Source organism: Ichthyophthirius multifiliis (assembly GCF_000220395.1).
Source record: "Ichthyophthirius multifiliis unplaced genomic scaffold scaff_1120509251434, whole genome shotgun sequence".
Lineage (NCBI taxonomy): Eukaryota > Ciliophora > Oligohymenophorea > Hymenostomatida > Ichthyophthirius > Ichthyophthirius multifiliis.
In genome coordinates, this window is record NW_004085877.1 from 7,199 (window position 1) to 27,924 (window position 20,726).

General features: G+C 17.0%; 6 protein-coding genes across 6 annotated transcripts, besides 27 other annotated features; 3 read left to right on the forward strand and 3 right to left on the reverse strand. All coding sequences in view use genetic code 6, as the record gives it.

Annotated features, from left to right (window-relative positions):
- Nucleotides 1-11: 11 nt before the first annotated feature.
- Nucleotides 12-46: a microsatellite.
- Nucleotides 47-745: 699 nt separating this feature from the next.
- Nucleotides 746-795: a microsatellite.
- Nucleotides 758-835: a microsatellite.
- Nucleotides 787-827: a microsatellite.
- Nucleotides 788-837: a microsatellite.
- Nucleotides 838-1,326: 489 nt separating this feature from the next.
- Nucleotides 1,327-1,358: a microsatellite.
- A 676-nt stretch (nucleotides 1,359-2,034) lies between these two features.
- On the reverse strand, nucleotides 2,035-2,802 carry IMG5_203680 (maleylacetoacetate isomerase, putative; the record flags this gene model as incomplete). Its single annotated transcript, XM_004023804.1, has 3 exons — nucleotides 2,035-2,258; nucleotides 2,315-2,576; nucleotides 2,638-2,802. The coding sequence occupies 3 exons, from the start codon at nucleotides 2,800-2,802 to the stop codon at nucleotides 2,035-2,037; spliced, it is 651 nt and encodes a 216-aa protein (XP_004023853.1).
- Nucleotides 2,803-2,871: 69 nt separating this feature from the next.
- Nucleotides 2,872-2,933: a microsatellite.
- Nucleotides 2,881-2,971: a microsatellite.
- Nucleotides 2,891-2,972: a microsatellite.
- Nucleotides 2,907-2,994: a microsatellite.
- Nucleotides 2,995-4,839: 1,845 nt separating this feature from the next.
- Nucleotides 4,840-4,867: a microsatellite.
- Nucleotides 4,868-6,077: 1,210 nt separating this feature from the next.
- Nucleotides 6,078-6,138: a microsatellite.
- Nucleotides 6,139-7,156: 1,018 nt separating this feature from the next.
- Nucleotides 7,157-7,191: a microsatellite.
- Nucleotides 7,192-7,493: 302 nt separating this feature from the next.
- Nucleotides 7,494-7,601: a microsatellite.
- A 503-nt stretch (nucleotides 7,602-8,104) lies between these two features.
- Nucleotides 8,105-8,156: a microsatellite.
- Nucleotides 8,106-8,156: a microsatellite.
- Nucleotides 8,157-8,224: 68 nt separating this feature from the next.
- Nucleotides 8,225-8,279: a microsatellite.
- A 72-nt stretch (nucleotides 8,280-8,351) lies between these two features.
- On the reverse strand, nucleotides 8,352-9,558 carry IMG5_203690 (major facilitator superfamily protein, putative; the record flags this gene model as incomplete). The annotated part of the gene is made up of 2 exons (XM_004023805.1): nucleotides 8,352-8,625; nucleotides 9,254-9,558. 2 exons carry the CDS (start codon nucleotides 9,556-9,558, stop codon nucleotides 8,352-8,354), a joined length of 579 nt encoding a protein of 192 aa, XP_004023854.1.
- Nucleotides 9,559-11,850: 2,292 nt separating this feature from the next.
- IMG5_203700 (mitochondrial translocase complex component, putative) lies at nucleotides 11,851-13,786 on the forward strand (the record flags this gene model as incomplete). Its single annotated transcript, XM_004023806.1, has 7 exons — nucleotides 11,851-11,854; nucleotides 12,332-12,475; nucleotides 12,562-12,684; nucleotides 12,748-12,811; nucleotides 12,879-12,993; nucleotides 13,045-13,149; nucleotides 13,214-13,786. 7 exons carry the CDS (start codon nucleotides 11,851-11,853, stop codon nucleotides 13,598-13,600), a joined length of 942 nt encoding a protein of 313 aa, XP_004023855.1. The 3' UTR covers nucleotides 13,601-13,786.
- Nucleotides 12,021-12,099: a microsatellite.
- Nucleotides 12,166-12,217: a microsatellite.
- Nucleotides 13,787-14,326: 540 nt separating the features above from the next.
- Nucleotides 14,327-15,584, forward strand: IMG5_203710 (hypothetical protein; the record flags this gene model as incomplete). Its single annotated transcript, XM_004023807.1, has 3 exons — nucleotides 14,327-15,015; nucleotides 15,206-15,291; nucleotides 15,492-15,584. Exons 1-3 carry the CDS (start codon nucleotides 14,379-14,381, stop codon nucleotides 15,582-15,584), a joined length of 816 nt encoding a protein of 271 aa, XP_004023856.1. The 5' UTR covers nucleotides 14,327-14,378.
- Nucleotides 15,100-15,188: a microsatellite.
- A 167-nt stretch (nucleotides 15,585-15,751) lies between the features above and the next one.
- Nucleotides 15,752-15,798: a microsatellite.
- Nucleotides 15,799-16,810: 1,012 nt separating this feature from the next.
- IMG5_203720 (ribosomal biogenesis gtpase, putative) lies at nucleotides 16,811-17,748 on the forward strand (the record flags this gene model as incomplete). The annotated part of the gene is made up of 2 exons (XM_004023808.1): nucleotides 16,811-17,420; nucleotides 17,474-17,748. 2 exons carry the CDS (start codon nucleotides 16,811-16,813, stop codon nucleotides 17,746-17,748), a joined length of 885 nt encoding a protein of 294 aa, XP_004023857.1.
- Nucleotides 17,749-17,800: 52 nt separating this feature from the next.
- Nucleotides 17,801-18,793, reverse strand: IMG5_203730 (hypothetical protein; the record flags this gene model as incomplete). Its single annotated transcript, XM_004023809.1, has 3 exons — nucleotides 17,801-18,081; nucleotides 18,188-18,521; nucleotides 18,749-18,793. 3 exons carry the CDS (start codon nucleotides 18,791-18,793, stop codon nucleotides 17,801-17,803), a joined length of 660 nt encoding a protein of 219 aa, XP_004023858.1.
- Nucleotides 18,529-18,557: a microsatellite.
- Nucleotides 18,551-18,584: a microsatellite.
- A 425-nt stretch (nucleotides 18,794-19,218) lies between the features above and the next one.
- Nucleotides 19,219-19,250: a microsatellite.
- A 101-nt stretch (nucleotides 19,251-19,351) lies between these two features.
- Nucleotides 19,352-19,398: a microsatellite.
- A 56-nt stretch (nucleotides 19,399-19,454) lies between these two features.
- Nucleotides 19,455-19,516: a microsatellite.
- Nucleotides 19,517-19,913: 397 nt separating this feature from the next.
- Nucleotides 19,914-20,021: a microsatellite.
- Nucleotides 20,022-20,726: the final 705 nt, after the last annotated feature.

Below are 20,726 nucleotides of genomic sequence, written 5' to 3' on the forward strand. Positions count from 1 at the left end.
ATGTTACTTTTTTAAAAATAAAATAAAATTAATATTAAAATAAAATATAACAAAAAGTTACATTTAATAAAGCCTTCCTTTTGGCTTCTTTATATAATTCTTCTTGATTCTTTTTATATTCAACTTCTTTTTAGGCCTCCTATTGTCTTAAAAATTCTTTAAATTCTTCTTTTCTTTATTTTTTACATTGATTACACTATTTATTTTTATAAGTAGAATAATGAGATTCCCAAAGATGATTTTTTTTGCATTAAAAATAAAGTATTTTTGAGAAATATTTATTCAGTAAAAAGCCTTAATTAGAATTTGCATAATCTTAAGCAATTTTTAAGTTTTATTGACATTTTTAACACCATCGTCCATTAAGCAAATCTACCATAGAAAGAGTAAAAGAATGCTTAAAAAAACACCGAATAGATAAGGTGCAGCTCGGAAAAACATGATTAAATTCTTCCTCTGCCAGCCTTCCCTCCCGTTGCTTTATAAGATTTTTTATTTCTATCATGGATGAATTTACAACTATTTAATATTATAGTTTTTTTTTTATATAAAATATATATATTTTATTTTATTTTGTAAAGATTAATGTTTTTAATTTAAAATTTATATATAAAAATATTACTTTATAACATTATTTTTTATATTATAATTATAATTTGTATAAAAACAAATACAAATAATAATAGATATATATTATTTGTATTAGTTCTAAAAAATAAATAAAAGTAAGTATAAAAATAAAAAAATAATAAAAGTAATATTATATATATATAATATAATTAAAATTTTATATATTTATATGTTTATATATTATATATTTATATATTTATTTATTATGATTACTATTATGTTATTTTTCAGGATTGTCCTCATAGAAATTAAAAAAAAACTAATTTTCGTTAGTATTTTTAAATTAATTTAGTTTATTTTCGTAATTTTAAAAAGAATCTGAATTAGTTGAAAAAAAAGAGTCTTTTCTAATATTTTCTTTGTTTGTTTTATTTCTTTTTTCTACTAATGGTTCTATGCCTTATTAATAATCATTTAAATTATTATTATGTTCATATTAGAAAATATCATCGTATTTCTAATCAAAAGATATTTATGTTTCTTTTTCTGAATTATCTTTATTATTAAATTTTTATAAATCATTCTCTATATTATAAAAGACTTAATTGTCTTTAACATTGTTATTTATATAATCGACTTAAGCATAAGGATTTTTCCGTTTTCCTATATAATTATTATTAAAAGATTATTATTATTATTAATTCATTTTTATTTTAAATAAATATTATTATTTATAAATGGGGTTTTTTTTTTTTTTTTTTTTGAGTTGTTTTTTTGGGTTGTTTTTTGTTTTGAGATCCTCTTAACTTTTTTTTTAAGAAAGTGTAAAGGCAGGGTTTTTTGGGGGATTTTTAAGGTTTTTATTTTTGAGATAAACGGGAACTTATCCTTAGATAAGTTTTTTTTATATTATATTTTTTTTTTTTTAAGAAATTTTCTTTTTTAATATATTTAATTAATATATATATTTTTTTTATTTTTTTCTTTAGAAAATTATAGGAAAAAACAAAAATTTTTTTTTTTTTTTTCCAAAATAAATTCTTCATCTATTTAATTTTTTTAAAAAAAATCTTAATTGTAAACAACTTTTTTTTTCATGTTGATATTTTATATAATAATAATTATAAATTTTGCGTTTATTTTTGATAAGATTTAAATTATTTTTAAGAAAGTTATTTGTATTTTTATATATTTAGTTATAAAAGAAATATTTAAATTATAAAATAACATTTTTTTTTATTAAGAAAATTCTTATCCATATAAAAATAAAATAATTAATTAAAAAAAAAAAAAAAAAAAAAAATTTCCAAGATTTTATCTAAATATTAATTTAATAGTAATATGATAAATTAAAAAAATAATAAATAATTAAAAAGAGTTTATAAAATTTAATTTATTTTATAAAAACTTAAAAAAAAATATTAAAATTTAATATTTTTATTTACTAAATAAAAATAAAAAATATCATTTATTAAGATTATCTATTTATTTAGCAGGTGAAGCATCTATAAATTCTTAAATATTTTTAAGATTTTCATAAACTTCTTTAATATTAGGAAAAGGACTTAAATCGAATTAAAATCTATCAACAACTCCCTAAACTTAAGGAATAAAATATATATCTGCTAAACTAATTTAATCTCCAAAACAATATAAACCTTTATTTTCTTTTAAAATTTGTTCCAAAACTATTTTTGATTTTTTAATATAAATATATATATTATTTTTAATTTTATTTTTTTACCTTAAAATCCTTTGTTTACCCAATGTTTTAACCATTCGATTTTGTCTTATTTGTATTAGCATTCCACATACTAAATTACTCTTAGATTTTGTAAAGGATGGATAGAACTATTAATAATTTAACAAAATCCTCTAATATTTGCTCTTTGAAGATTATCTTTAGGTAATAAATTATAAGAATCGGGAAATTCTTCCTCTAAAAAATCTAATATTGCTGAACTTTCAATTATAATCTGTCCTTTATATTCTAATGCAGGAACAGCCTATAAATAAATATTAATAAATACTTATGTTTTTATAAATAAAATATATACTAATATTTACTTAATTTGGATTAATTTTTGTAAAATATTCTGATTTTTATTCACTCTATAATAAATTTATTGGCTTAATTTCATATTATATTTTTTTTAAATTTAAAGCGATTCTGACTCTCCAAGATGTTGAAGATCTAAAATAACTATAAAGTACTATGTTTTAATTTTACATTAAAAAAAATGAAATGATATTTATAAAAATAAAATATAAATAAATAAATATATAATTTTATTTAAAATGAAAAAAAAAATATAAAGAAATATAATATATAAAAAATATATATATAATAAATATAATATATATATATATATATATATATATAAATATATGTATATATATATTTAGATAATATAGTTTATATATTTTTTTTTATTGTTATTTAAAAAATGAATATTAATCTTTACGTTTAAAATATATAAAATTTAATAATTTTTTCTTAGAAATTGTCATTAGATTATAATATTTATCCAGATGACATTAATTATGATTATTTAAAAGAATAAAATAATTTATTGTTAAAATAATTTTAATATCAAGAAAATTTAATCACATAATTAAAATAAGAAAATTAATGTATTATTACTAAATTAGCATCATCAGAAGTTTAAAAGGATGAATTATAAAAAGAACTTGATGATATTTAAATTTATATGTAAGATTTCGAATAGTCTTTATTTTAGTTTTAGACTTAAAAAAGTTTATATATTAAATAAAAAGAGGCTTTTATATAAGAAAAAAATGATTTGTAAATTTAAATTAATCAAATTAAAAATTCAAAAGAAAAGTAAGAAGAATCATATGAAGATAATAATGTTTTAAATTATCTAAAATAATTTCATTTAAATTAAGAATAAGAAATAGATGAATATAATGAAAAGTAAAATGAAAATAATTAAGTAAAATTAGAAGAAAAAAATAGACTTTAATAAGAATTTTTTATTGAAACTTAAGAATACATACAATTAAAATCTTAAATGGAAAAATTATAGAAGATATTAGATGAAAAAGAAAAAGAAAAAATTTGAATTTTATTTTAATTATATAGAAAAAAAAAATAAGGATTATATTTATATAATTTATATTTTTTTATAATATATATATATATTATATACTATTTCTTTATTTATTTTAAATATAAGTATTTTTTAAATTATAAAAAATACAATATAAAATTTATTTAATCTATCAATTATTTTTTTTACTTTATAATTTGAATGTCTATATTTCTTTTTCAATCTTTATGTTCAAGATAATATAAAATATTTAATTTATATTTATATATATTATTATCAATATATAATTTTTTATTTTCTTGATTTTATGCTTATTAAAGTAAACATAATAAATAGGTTAGTATAATTTATAATTAAATATTTTATATATATTAAATCCTTTAAAAAAAAAAAATATTCACATATTTATTTACAATGTTTGTTAATATTTTGTTGTATAATTTGTATTTTCTTTTTTTAAATAAATTATTTATATATCATAATAATAAATAAATTATTAATTTTTTTAAAAATAAATAAATAAATATTATGAATTATTTTCTTTAATATACTAATTTTAAAATTTGTGTTTTGCTTTATATTTAGAATTTTTTAAAAAATTTTTAAATTTACTGAATAAATTTATATTGAGATTCATTTATTTAACATTTCTTTACTTTATATAATTAAAACACTAATTTATAAATATTTATAATATATATATATAAATTAAGATATTATAAAACTATTTGTAAAAATCTTATAATATTTTTAAATTTTTTTTTAAAATTATTATTAAAAACATAATAATAAATTTTATTAAATACTTATATTTATATTTTATTTTAAATTTTTTTATTATTATAATATATCTAATTTTTTTAACAATTAAATTAATATTATGATTCAAATCTTATTTTTTTAAAAAAAACAGAATATTGTATTTAAATTTTTATATAGATTTTTAAATTTGTATTTACTTAGTAATTAATAATTTATTATTATACTATTAATAAATATGATAATAAACTTTTACACTTTTAGTTATATTTTAAAAATATTTATTTAATTTGTTCTTTTTTTAAATAAAAACAAAACAACAAACATTACAAAAAATATTTTTATTATTTTTTAAATTAAAAAAATACAAGAATGAATAAATTTTTTTTAAAAAAAAAATTAAATTTTTATTATTTTTAAAATTCAAAAAAAAAAAATATATATATATATATATATATATATATGGTTTACTTTATATAAGTATAAAATCTAGAAAATATGCCTTAAAACCAATACAAAACTTAAAATAACTCATCTTCTTCTTATATCCAAGAAAAAAAAAATTCAACTTCTTTTTTGACTGATTTAAGCAAAGATTGCGACTTTAAAATAACAAATTCCCAAGTCTTATCTTTAAAATTCGAAGGGGAAATGTCTTTTAAAGATTTCAAGGAAGTTTTGAGAATACTTTCAGATAAAAAAAGTTACAAGGAGATTAAAAAAGTTGAAATAATAACACAAATTAATAAGAAAAATAGATAAAGTGGACTTTTGAATGAAAATAAATTTAAAGTTACCTATTTATCTTCTATAACGAATTTAATATAGAAAAACTTTTCTGAAATAACTCATTTAACGTTTCATTTCCCATCCTAAAGCGAGCTTAACCAAGACATAGATTGTACTTCTATTCAATCTATATCAAATATGTTATTTTATTTAAAAAAATTGACTCATTTAGACATTAATTTATTCCAATGGGGCTATTTTAATATTAAAACTAATAATAATGCAATTAAATAACTAACAAGTGCTATTGGGTAACTTAATTTAAAAAGTTTAAAAATAGATTTAGGTAGATGGGGATGTGAATAATATGGAAATTTAAGAATTTTCGACAATAAATCTATCTCTTTTATAAGTAAAATGATTTCATAGTAATATAATTTGAAAAATTTGGAACTTTATTTAAGATCTTGGGGTTATGAAAATGAATCTATAGATAATAAAGGCGTATAAAATATATTAGAAAGTTTAAAAAATCTTATTTATTTAGAAAAAATAGTATTAGATTTAAATAAATGGGGATATTTAAATTCTTGCATTAATAATAGAAGTTTTGTTAATTTAAAAGATTAAATAAAAAATCTTAAAAATTTAAAAGAAGTAAAAATAAATATTAATTTATGGAGATTTTTTAATGATTTTAAGTGTATTAAAAATGCATTTTTAAATCTACCAACTTTAACTTAATGTAAAATAGAAGTAGAAGGAAAATCTAATGATATAGAAGAAATTGAAGATGCAATAAGGTAAAAATAAAAATGTGTATTAATGCTTGGGTCATTATTAAAAAGTAATTAAGGAGTGCTATTTAGAAAATAAATAATATGGGATTGTTTAAGGGTGTGCTAAAATATAAATTATTTATGAAATTTTAATTTATGATATAAGATATATATATATGTAATTATATATATGTAATATAAATATATATATATATATATATATATATTTTACTATATTAATAAATCTATTTATTTAATAATTTATTTTATCATTATTCGTATTATTTATGTTTATATTTATTTTAAATTAACTTTTATTATAAAATATTTAATATTTTTTATTTTTTTAAATATTTTATATTAATAAAATTTTTATTTTGATTTTGATTATATTTTATTATATTAATAAAATAATTTTTTTTTTTTTTTTAATCAATTCAAATTATATGGTTGTCCATACATATTATCTTAAAATGATTTATTTTTAGTTGAATTAGTATAATTATTAGTTTATTATTTATTTTTTAAATATTTAAAGAAATAATTTTGATTTTTTTCTTAATTGTTTATATTTTTTTCTCCTTCATTATAATATAATTCAGAAATATTATAAATAGAACTATTTTAATTTTAATTATTTTTTTTCTAAAAATCTTATTAAATTTCATCAAAATCAATATTTTTTTAAGATACTTGTTACTATTCTTCTTATTAAATAATTCTCACAAACTTCTATATTTATTAAAATTTATTCGAAATTTCTTTTCCTAACATATTCTTTAATTCACTTAATTATTTATTACATCCATCTAGATTAAATAAAGGACCATTATTGCTAATTTAACTTATAAGAACCTAAGAAACATCACATATATTTTATAGATTTGCACTTTATAATTAACTTACAAATTAATATAATTTTGATAGCTTATTTTTATATTATAATTCTTGTATTTCTTTAACTAATTAGGTATTACTTAAGTTACTTTTTGAATTTTCGTCTTAAATTTAAGTTTATTAGGGAATGTATTATTTTTGTATTGTTTTGAAGCTAATTAATTCTTATTTAAATATTTAATATCTTTCAATAAAAATTTTATAATGTTCATCTACTTTTTATTAAAGGTCTATTTTTAAATCATCTAGTAAATTAATTATTTGTTATTTATTATTTTCTATGCATTAATTTATTTTTTCTTTTTCTTTTTCAATTCTTTCTCGATAATTACTTAAATTCTATATAAGTTTTTTTTTTTTTAATTTTTTTTTTATTACTTTTTCTTCCTCACTTAATAAAAACATAGTGTATTAAGGAAAATAATCTTAGTCAATTACTTTTGTATCAAATTAAAGTTTTTAATTAATATTTTTTATATTTATAGTATTATTTAATGGGAATGTATTTTAACTTTATAAAAAGTAATTATTTTATTATTAAGGAATACTTTTTTTATATATATATATAAATAATGTATTCATTTAAAATTAATATTAAAATAAAAGTAAAAAATAATATTTAAATAGTATTTTTTACTTTAAATTATTACTAAAGAATCTTTAATAAGGTATTTCTTAGTCTAACTTTTCTTGGTTTTTGAATGTTTATTATTATAAGTTTTCTTGGTTTTTGAATGTTTATTATTAAAAATTTTCTTGGTTTTTAAATGCTTATTATTATAAATTTTCTTGGATGTCTAAGTCTATTTTATTATCAAAAAACTGTTAGTATTATTGATAAAGTTATAGCTGTTTTAGTTATTTGATATTTTAAAGTTTTTTTTTTTTTCTTGTTCACTTTAATTATTTAAGGAATAGTTTGTTGAGTCTTAATTATTAATGAAATTTTTATTTTATTAATAAGATTATTAAGAGATATGACTTAAATCCGAATTTATTTTATTTTAAAAGTTTTAGTTACTTTCTGGATTTTTAAAATTTTAATTAATATTTTCAGAATTAAAATTCGAGAAATCAGGTTAGTTATTTTCAAAAGGATTATAATCTTAGTTTTAGAGTTGATTTTTTGGTAAAGTTTTTTAAAAAGTAGATTTTAGTTAATCATTTTTTGTTTTTAACACAAATATTATATTATATTATGGAAATATTTAAAAGTATTTTATTTGTATAATTGTATAATATGTATTATTATTATTTATTAAATTTGAATTTAATTTATTTATATAATTTTTTTTTTTTTTTTTTTTTTTAAATAATTTAATTTTTTTTTTTATTAATATTTTAATTTAAATTATAAAGTATTTTTATTTATTTTTTTGTTATTAATAAAGATATTTTTAATTATATTTAAAAAAGTTTTATATCAAAGATTATATTATTAATTTTATATTAAAATTATAGCATTTAATTTAAACATATTTTTTTTTTTAAATATAAATATAAATATATATATATATATAATACATTTATTTATTAACAAAAGTCAAACCTTCTTCTCTTCTTATAATTTATATTATTATTTTTCCAATTCTTCGATTTGATCTTTCATTTAACAATTGAGAGTTTCTTTTAAACCAAATCCACATAAAGTAGACGATATCCCAATTCCTCCGAAAAAAATAACCGGATTTAACCCAATAAACTCTGAAAACTACAAAGCAAAAGACGACAAAATACTTCCTGAAATTCCCACACCTCTAATAAGTCCAAGCGCCAACCCTCTAATTTACGTTGGGAATAATTCAGGGAAATACATACTAATTATTACAAAGAAATTTTATAGAAACATCCTTGCTAATACATACAGAATTATTTAAATATATTTTTAATAACATAATGTTTTTTAACATTATTCAGGAATTTAAAAAAAATAAACACTTAAAGAAAATACTCCAGAAGCGAATTAAAGGCTCAAAGAAAGAGTTTTCCTTTTCATTTTTTTTATTATAAAAAATAAAAAAACACAGCCGATTGTTTCAGCTGAAAAAGCAATAAAAAGATTAATATATATATTAAATCCTATTTAATCAATACTGAATTATAATCCATATAAAATAAACATTGTTAAAAATTTATATAAAGTACATGAGAAAGCCAAAATTCTAATTGATTTATATTTAAAAAGATCCCAATATGTAAAAGTTTAAGTATTTAATTTATTTACAATTGAAAAAGCTTCAAATTAAACATTTTCATGAGAAATTAATGTTTTTTTTAGAATTTTTTTTACCGATTTTATTTAAACATTCGATTATTTTTTGGTTGTTTTTTCCCACGTAAAATCTCGGACTTTCTACCAAATAAAAATTTGTTAAAATCAACAAAAACATTGGTAAAGCGAAGAAAAAACGGATGAAAATCTTCCAATTATTATCTAAAATGTACATAATACCATCTAATACCCCTTCACTAAGTGTATAACCCGTCAATATAAAAGCAGTGGTCACAACTCGGAATTTACCAGAAGATTATTCGGTCATAATGATAAAATTTAAAGTATTAGAAGGATATATACCAAATCCTGCTATAAAAAAACCCACCATAAGCATATAGACATTAACGGAAAAAGCAATGACCAAAACTCCTACAGAAGCAGCAATCCAGCTGCATAAAAAGGCAATTTTTCTGCCTTTTAAATCACTTAAAAATGAAAAAATAAAAGAACCTAAAAAACCTCCAAAAAAAACCATACTTTAAGTGATAGATTTTAAATATTATCTATCACAATATAAATTAAATTCATATGTAAAAGAATGAGTACTCTTTTAAGAAATTCGATAGTTTTAGAGTTTACAAGCATCATTTTCGGAACATTCATTATTTTAAGGTAAACATAAAAATATAGGGTCTTTGAAAAAAAAAGGCTGACCAACAAATATAAATGAGGATATTAAAAATTGTAAAAAAAAAAATATAAATATTGTCTTTTAATAACGACCTTTACCGTTTATGGCTTCTAAAAGTTAATCTATTGATGTGTATTTTTAACTGTTAATTAAGGAAGTTTCGTCTATTATGCTTTTTTGGGTTTATTAAATATTTATATTATCATTCATTTATTTTTTATTTAGTTTTTTGTTTGTTTTATTTTATGTGTATTATTGTTAAGATATAATATTTTTATTATTATTATTTTAGACTAAAAATATAAAAGAATATGATTTTTATTTATTTTTAATTATTGTGTTTATGAAAATAATAATGTTTTCTTTATCAATTTGTATATATATTTAATGTAAATGTTTTTTTCTTTGTAATTTTCGCTAAAAAGCTAGTTTTTTTTAAAAAAAAAATATAAATCAATTTTATTATTATTCCATTTTTTTTATTTATTTTTTTCGTTATAATTTAATATATCATTTTAATTTTTATATAAAAATAAAATAAATTTTTATAGAATTTGTTTTTCATAAATATAATCATTAATAAAAAAAAAAATAACTTAATATCATAAAAAATATCAAACAAATGTTTTAAAAAATATGTAAAAAACGTATAATTCTCGGAATAAAATAATCTCCTCCCCCTAAATCTCCCGAAAAAGCTTAAAAATTTGAAAAAGCATTCTAAAAAGATAGCGTTATGTTAAAATCTTCTTAAATAAAATCCCAATCTCCTTCTTTAATAAGATTCCCATAAATAAAACCTATCGAATTTTACGATTTAGGTGGTTCTTAATATAAAAATTATAAATATAGGAAAATATAGGCCAGTTTAGAATTTGAGTTTTTGAATTCTTTGCCTTTAGATTATTAAGGAAAAACTATAGCACGCTTATTCAAATTAAACCATAAGTAAAATATGACTGAAAGTGCAATGCAAAAAATTCAAAAAAGAAACGAATTTCAAAATCTGTTAATATAAAAGGATAATAAAAGCCAAAACATACCCAAATAGTTAGATTTAATTCGATAGAAATTAACTTTAGATATAATTTAATAATAAGACAAGGAATATCCATTTTAATAAAGGGAAAAAATACTTAAAAAATAGGAAAAATTAAATAAAAAAATAAAAGAAATGAAAAATGAAATGCCTTAAAAATAATGGGTTGCACCAGTAATAAAATTTTTTAAGAAAGGAAAAGATAATAATAACTATTAAATAAATATTATTAACAATAGAATTCTATTTGATGGCCAATTTGAAAAAGAGGAAAGTTTATAAAGGAAAACTTTTTAAAAATAGATAGAAGAATATAAGCATATATAAGAAGAAACATTATAAGATAATGGAATAAGTATTAAATTAACTGATTTAAATAAAGGGTTTATCGGAAAAGGAAAAAAAATGAGATGTCTATTGGAAAAACAAGATAGAGATCCAATGAAATTTAAGTGTTTTGGGGATATTATTAAAATTACTAATAGAAAAAATTAAATGTTATTACTAGTTAATGAATATAATAGGATTTTAGAAATTGATTAATAAAAATAAATATTATAGAGGACTAAAATGGTTGTTTCTTAGTCATAAAGCTTAAATAATGATTTATTTAATAATAAAAGTAAATTTTAGAAAGAATAAGGGATTTCTAAGGAATGTTTTATTGAATAAAATACATAAATTAGGGATTGTTTGAGAAATGAGAAAGAAATTGTTGATAGAATTATTTTTGGGATATCGAATTAAATTAATATTCTTGATTTTAATTCTTTATTAAATTATTATAAAATTTTCATTTTCTAAAATACTGATAGGGATTTACTTATTGATTTCTTGTGTAAATTCTTCTTTTATGCTTAGGATAGTATTAATACTTAGTTTACTAGTCTTGAGAGGTTTCTTTAAACTCTAAAACTTGTTTCTAATCATCCTTTTAAAAATAATACTTATTTACAATATGAAAAATGGGAAAATAATCTAAAATAGTGTATAGAAATCAATTTCAATCCAGGGTTCATTTTAAGAAAAAAAAATCTTAAGGATATTTTCGAAAATAATTATGTTAAACCTGAAGATATATTTGGTTTATTATATATATGAGTATATATATATATATATTATTTTTATTAAGTTCTAATTTATTTTTTTTGTTATTGTGTTTTCCAATTGAATTTTATTTATTATTTAGTTTGACTATTTAATATTATATTTTTTTAATAAAATAAAATTTATTTGTATATTAAAATAATCTATAAATATTTTAGTTTATATTATAATATATGATATATATATATATATATATATATATATATATATTATATATATATATATATTTATATATATATCATGTACACAATTATATTTATATAAAGTGTTTAAAATAAAAATAAGGAATTAAAAAGAAAAGATTTTTAATTAAAAAAAATAAAATTAAATAAAAAAAAAGAATTCAATAAACAAAAATGCATAAATTAGCTCCTTTAAATTAAAATAAATTAAGTAAAATACTACATTATATAAAATGAATTAATAAAATTAAAACTTAAAACAAAAAATAAATTTAAACAAAATAAAAAGTTTTAAGATTTTTATTAAACCATAGATTTTCATCTTAATAATAATAAAGTAAATAACCAAAAGAAGAAGAAAGAACGTTCTAAGAAGAACTTGAATTAACACAAGATAGAAATACTGAACCTGAACCCGAATATGAATAATCAAGTAAACATACATTTAATTTTATTTAAAAAATAGAAAAGAAATACAAAAAATAAATAATTAAAATATCTTTTTTTATAAATAAAAAGCTACTGAAAAAAGTCAATCACTTTTTGGAAAAATAATGCGTTATGGCTTCTATACATTTTTAGGAGTTTTTTCTTATTAATATTATTTAATTGGAAAAACATAAAAACCTGAATAAGAAACAGGTTTTTATATAAAATATTATTATACAAATTTTTTTAATCTTATTAAATAATAAATATAAATAGGATACATTAAACCTGTTGCAATTTTAGCAAAAAAACATAAGAAAATATCCATGGATTTTTCGCAGTTAATAAATATTATAATAATATTAAATAATAGTTTTTTATTTTTTTATTTTTTTATAGTTCTTTAGTAAACCATTCTCTAAAAAATTACTACCTGATCCTTCTTTTATTGTATATGGACCAATTTAACCAAAAACAATAGTATTAAATTTATCTGGAACAGTTATTCATACATCCTTTATTGTAAAATATAAATAATTAATATGAAAATATAATTTAAAACAAAAAACATAGATGGGAACAGGACATAAAGTTTAAAAAAGACCCGGCTTAAATTAATTACTTTAACGTTTATCACGTTTATGTGAACTTGTTATATTATCTGATGATGATACGTTTGTAAATTATTATTTTTATTTATTTATTTTATATAAATTAAAAAAAAAAAAAACTTTCTATAAAGTTTGTTAGTTAAGTTAAATAAAATATAGACCCTGATGGTTAGTTGTTTTTAAGAGATTTTGGAAGAGAATCTATGGTTTATGATAAAGGGAGTTATAAAAAAGATTTAAGATATTTAAATAGAGATTTGAGAAATGTTATTGTTATTGATAATGACCCAGAAAGACTTCCAGAATAGTTTAGAGATAATGCAATATTTTTATCTACTTTTGATGGAAGTACAGACGATAATGAATTAGTTTAAACTCTCCCTTTATTAGAAAGTAAATATATATATATAAAAATTAGTTATTTTGTTTATAATAGAATTGGTATAACCTAATGTTAAAGATATAAGAGAAGAGTTAAAAAGATATGGAAACAAAAATCCTGGTAAAAAATACTTTGAAGAATTAGAAAAGAAAAAAACTGAATTTTAAAATATGTAAAAAAAAGCTTTTGGAGGATTTTTAAGAGGGTCTTAAACTACTAATCCTAGTTTTAAATAATAACATTGAAAGAAGGGATAAATAAATGATTTTTTTTTTATTTTGAGAAAATAAATAAAAAGTATAATTATAAAATATAAAATTTAAAATTTAAAAAGCTTTTGACAAAAAAAAAAAATCCGAAAATCTGTATTTTTATGTTTCTATATATTAGTGATTAATATTAAATTATATTTACAATTTATTATATATTTCTAAATATAAATATTATTAAAGAAGGTAATAATATATTCAATATAAATAATAAATAAGTGTATATTTTCTCTTAAATATTAAAAGTATATTTTATTTTATTTATTTTAAATATCATTTTTAGTTTTAAAAAATATTTTTTTTTAAAAAAAAAATGAATCTTTAATATATTTTTTATTTTTATATTAATAGTTTATTATAAATATATATGTTTTTCTTAAATAATTTAATAAAGGAAAATTATCAAAAAAATATAAAAAAAAATTAAATAAAAAGTTATTTTATAAATTTTTAATATTAATAAAAGAGAAAAAATAAAATAAAAAATAAATAATGGAATCAACAGCAATTAGAAAAACCTAAAGTGTATTCAATGAAAACGATTTAAAGAGAGCTCCTACACTATTCGAAAAAATAGATGAACACCAAATTCAAATAAATATTGACAGTCTTATATAAAGAACCTCATTAAAGTCAAATGCATAAATGAATTCTCAAACGAAAAAATCTTATTGTTATTTGTTAAATGTGAAAAGGGAGATTTTTTTAATTTTTGAAGATCCTCATTATTCCATAACTGCTAAACTAGTTTAATTTTTCATATAGTTATGTGTTTTAATTACTATACTATTAGTAGTAGTTGATTCGATATATGAAGATTAATAAAATGGGGACGATTATTATAAAGTAAGTATATATTTAGAATTAATTATTTTTGGAGTTTTCCTTTTTGAACTTTTGATAAGGTTGAGCGTTTGTACAAGTTTTGGGCAAAGCTTTATTAATTATATTAAATAGCCTTTAAATATTATTGATATTATGTCAATATTACCTTCTTGTATTGATTTTGTATTAAGAAGTATAGATTATATACCCATTTTTAAAGCAAATAATTTGTAAATCATTAGAGTTTTTAAGCTTTTGAGATTAGTAAGAATACTTAAACTTTCCAGATATATATAAGGAATAAATACTTTAAGAAAAAGCTTGAAAAAATCAAGTAGATATTTTAGCTTTGTGACTTTATTTTTACTTATTTTTAATATTTTTACGGGTACTATTCTTTATTATTTAGAACTAAATTATACATAATCATCACCTTAAAATAATCTCTAAATAGAAAGTTGAATAAAGTATATATATAAATTTCTTTATTCTAAAATTATACATGTATAATGTTAAAATATAAATATTATATCTTTGTATTTATAAATATATATATATATAAATATATATATATATATATAGATATATATATATATATATATATATATATATATATATATATATATATATTTTAAATGATTATTTAGGTATTCCTTAAGGCATGTGGTTGGTTTTATTAACAATGACAACTGTAGGATATGGAGATTTTATTCCTAATAGTATATTTGGAAAAGTATTAATTTCTTTTATTTCTTTGATTTCAAATTCTTTAGTTATAGGTATTCCAATAGCTATTATTTCCTTTGATTTTTAGTCTGTTTTTAATAAACAAAAAGAGAAAATAAAATTTGAAAATTATAAAATGGAAGAGATAGGAATTTAGAATAAACAATAATTAAAATTTAAATAAGAAATTTTTTTTTTACAAAATAGATTGCGTTAAATTTCTATAAAAAATAAAATCGTAAGAGAACTTGTTTAGAAAAGTAGTAAAATGTCATTTTTAATTACTAAAGATTTGATTGATATATATTATAAAATTGAGTAAAATGCAAATAATGAAATTAATATGATTGATAAATAATGGATTTAATATAGTAATATGCATAAGTCTTCTAAAGTTAAATTAAATTCGTTTAGAAATTCTATATTAAATATAAAAGATTCGAATAGTTAAAAAAATTAAAGTACACTAAATAATATTATACATAATTAAATAAATATAAATACTTAAAATAATGATAATAATATTAATTAATAAATTAATTAAAAGTTTGAAAATAAAAATTTAAATAATCAATTAAAAGATGAAAAAGAAAAAAATTATTAAGAAACGGATGATAAAACTTAATTCTAAAAAATGATAAAAAGGTACTTTTTTAAATCTAAATCTCTTATTCCTAATATAGATAAGATTAATTATGAATAAATAGTAAATTAATAAGAATATAAAAGTTTTTATAAAACATAGTCTTTTCATGAAAAGTAGCTTTTTTTGAAATAAATATAAATGGATTTTGATTTAAATACAAACAAAAATCTATCTTTTATAGATGAATAAGGAGCTAATTATTTTAATATAGATAAACATAGTCTATAAAGTCAAAAAAAAGCAAATAATATTTAAAAACCATTAATAAATAATACTTAATATAATTTATTTGATACTCGTTAGTCTCCCGGATAAATTATGAGTTACATAAATAATTTAAAAAATATTAATACTCTAAAACGAGCTCATACAATGGTAGAGTTTGCAATTTAAGAAGAAAGCAGTGAAGAAAGTGAGGATAAATAAATTTAATAAAAATAATAAGTTTTTGATTTAAAAGCTCAATAGAATATTAAAAAATAAAGAGTTTATAGAAAAACCGAGATTTTTTAAAAAAAATATACTAAAAAAGTTAATTTACATAAATATGGGAAATCAGAAAATATTTAAAGTATTTTTAAATAAGAAAGTTGTAATAATTCCTTTTTGGAAGATGAAAGAGGTAAAAGTTTAAATTTTGAGCAATAAATTACTTCTTCTGATGTATAATTAATCAAAATATGAAAATATAAAAATTATACTAAAAGTTTATAATATATTATATATTTTTATGTCTTTTTTTTTTAACAAAAAAATACTTTTTTTTTTTTTTTTACATTTTTTCACTTTTTCACTTTTTTTCCATAAAAATACATTTTTTTGTATCATTAAAATAATCATTAATTTTAGTCTTTTTAATTTAAACAAGAAAAAAAAAATTATGAGAAATATAGTTGATTAAGCCCCAAAATTAGGTGAGAAAATATCATGGTTTCCAGGTCATATGTACCGTGCATTACGTTTAATGCGTGATAAACAAGAAAATATTGATTATTTTATTGAAATAAGAGACAGTCGTATACCAATATCATCCCGTAATCAAGAATTTGATGATTTATGTTAATTTTACAATAAAAAAAAGATAATAGTATTTAATAAATACGATTTATCAAATTAACGTGTAATAAATAATTTAGTAGAAAAATACACAAAAGTAGGAATCGATTGCTTTTCAGTTTCGGCTTTAAAAGGAACTAATATGCCTAATGTAAACGAATAAATATTAAAAAGAATTTAAGGAAAATACTCTACAGTTGGTATTTGGTTAATGATATGTGGAATGCCTAATGTAGGAAAATCTACTATTATTAATTAATTAAGAACACTTATTAGATAAAAATCTATTAATAAATCCGAAGCTACTCCTTGTACTACTAAAAGTATTGTCGGAGTTAAAATTAGTTAAGATCCTCTTATTTATTTAGTTGATACACCAGGGGTTATGATTCCTAATATATAAGATGATGAAGTATTTACTTATAAATTAAAATGTTTATATTTTATTATTATTATATTTTAAATTGAAAATTTATTAAAAAGACAGCATTAAAATTATCATTAGTTGGCTGTATAAAAGATGTTATTCCTGGAAAAGAAATAATTTTAGATTATTTAGTATATGTATTGAATAAATATAAAATTTAGAAATATAAAGAATATTATGGAATTAAATAAGAAATAAAATGTGGAGATGACCTTTTTTGTTTTATAAGGGATAAATATAGACATTATAACTACTAAACTACATATGATATGATAATTGATGATTTTCGATAAGGAAAGTTAGGTAAATTTACTATGGATATTATTGATTTTTGAAAAATATATATATTACTAGATTTATTAAATTAATAATATTATTTTTTTTATTTCATTTTTAATCTTTTTAAATTCTTGGTTAAGTTAAAAAATTTTCTAATTCAATCCAAAATAAATCATGCGCAGCCTTATCTAAATGTCTTTTATGTCTAAAAATATCAAGTACTTTTACATTCCAATTCCCTACTTATTCAGGTATAGGTTATTCAGAATATCTTAAATAGAATCCTCTTATTTAATCCAATTATGTAGGAATATTATTTTCTAAAGGCCAAGATTTAAATTAATATTTTTAACCTGTAACAAATACAGCTACAACTCTATCCCATTTACCTTAAAAATATATACATTAATATATTTATATATATAAATATATATTTATTTATTTATAAATTATTTTTTTTTTTTTTAATTATATCGTTTTTATACAATTATTTACCTTTGTTATTATTTCTGCGTTCGAATGTACCTACATTATCGTATATTTCAAATGTAAATTTATATCCTTTTATATCTTTTTCGATTTAGATTGTTCTTTCTACACCATCGTAGTATTTATTTTCAGAATCAACGTAATTTCCATCAGATATAAATTATTTTGAGTTATAAAGTGAAATATTTCCTGATCTACCCATTGAAGGAACAACAATTATTGGTTTTATTTTTTTCTCTACGAAGTCTTTTAATAAACAAGAATAATTTATTTGTAATTTAAAATTTTCGGCTTAGGAAATACAAACAGTACTATTTTAAACTTTTCCTTCTTCTAAATACTATTTTAAAAAAAATATATAAAAAAAAAATATATATATATATATATATATATATATATATATTAGTTATTTATTTTTTTATTAAATTTTATTTAAACAAAATAAAAATTATAATAATGCATTTTTTTTTTTGAAAAAAAAAAAAAATACTCAATATTTATTTTTTTTGTAAAAAATATTTCAGAAAAAATAAAAACAAAACATTCTAAAAAATAATATATATTTACTTTTAAATAGCCTTTAAAATTTGTATTATTTTTAGCTCTTAACATTCTTGTTTTTGAATTTAAAGGTTTTTCCGTTTTCAGAATCCAGTTTATCATAATAATGCTTTCCTCAGGGTCATTAGGTTTTGCTTTTTTATTTATTGTTTCCTATGTATTTTCATTATTTGTTTATTTTTTTATCTCAGGAATGCTTTATTGTTGGTTTAATTTAAAATTTTGGTCTATACATTCTGAATTTTCTATTTTTCCTTAAAAATAATTTAATATTTCCTCTTCATCACCTTTTTGGATTTAATCAAGACCGAAACTATATCTTTTATTAAAATAATCCTTTACGGACATATTTTATTCGTATTTTTATAAAAAAAGCCATAATGAACCTAAATTTAAGTATGTATTTTGATTTATTTTTGACATCCAACATGTTGGAGTTTTTAATTCAAATTTTATGTTATCGAAATATAAGTAGCTTTCCTTTTTTTTTATTTCCTTTTTGTTTATTGTAAATTCTCGTAATAAATCTATTGGATTTATTCGAGAATTTCTTTTATTACTTCTAGACATAAATAAGTCTTATTTTAAAATAAAATAATATATATATAATTAATAAATAAAAAAGATTTAATAAAAAAAATATTTGAATAATAAAATCAATATTTCTAAGTATTTATTAATGAAAAAAAAAAAAAAAAATTATTATTATTAAATATATATATATATATATATATTTATATATTTATATATTTATATACATTTATATAAATATATTTATCTATCTTTTTTATATTACTACCATTATAAACATTTCACATATTTTTTTATATTATTTCTTCTGCTTTTTTCTAATTTATATAATAATTATTAAATATTATTTTATAATTATACCTTTATAAGATTTTCTAAATTAATATATTCTTTTCTATACATATTTTATTATTTTAGTTATATTAAATTTTCATTTTACATATTTTAATTACTTCTATTTAATAATATCTAATTTTAATTATTATCTTTTATTTTATATTTATATTTATATAAAATAAAAAAATGTACTGAATTAATACGAAAATTATTTAGGTTAATCTATAGAAATACTATTAACTAAATTATAACTTTCTAAATTTTAAAAAGGGAGATTATTAGAAATATATAATTGCTATCTGTAATTATTAAATTATTAATTATAATCGAATTATTAGTTATTACTAAATTATGGATTACTATTATATAAACTATTAAATTATTAATTATTATTAAATCTATTATTATTATTTTAATAAATTACTTAACTCTAAGTATATAATTTTTATTTACTGTTTTTTTCTCTTATGTTTTTTTTTTTTTTAGTTTTTTCATTTTTAGACGAATTTTATTTTTAGTCAAAAAGGCTTTAAAATAACATTTAAGATACAGTTTTTCTCGAATTATTATTTAAAAATTGCCCGTTTTTTCTTCCATTAATTTATTCACTTTTTAACAATCCTGTATTTTTATTTTCCTTATAACTTGATAAGAATTACTTTTATTAATTTTATTGAAGTCTATTTATTACCTAACTCTAATAAAGCTTATTTTATTGATTTTTTTATTAAATAATCACTATATTACTAATAGTATTCTAAAATCTTAACTCTTAATCCTCGTAGATCCACATTCCTGTATCTGATAGTCTTTTTAAAAGTAAAAGAAATTCCTTTTGGAGAGGATTTAGTTAATTTTTTATAAAAATATAATCTTAATTTTATTTTATTTAAGATTTAATAACGGATTTTATTTTTTTGGAATTAACTTTTAAATTTTTTATTATTTATTCTATTATTTTTCTTCTTTCGATTATTAAAGGATTCATTTATTTTATTAATTTTTTTATTTTAATCAATTTAATTGTGTGTCTTATTTTCCAACCTTTTATTAATGCTTTTAGGTTTTCTTTAAATTTATTTATTTTTATTAATACAGATCTGTGTTTTAGTCTAAA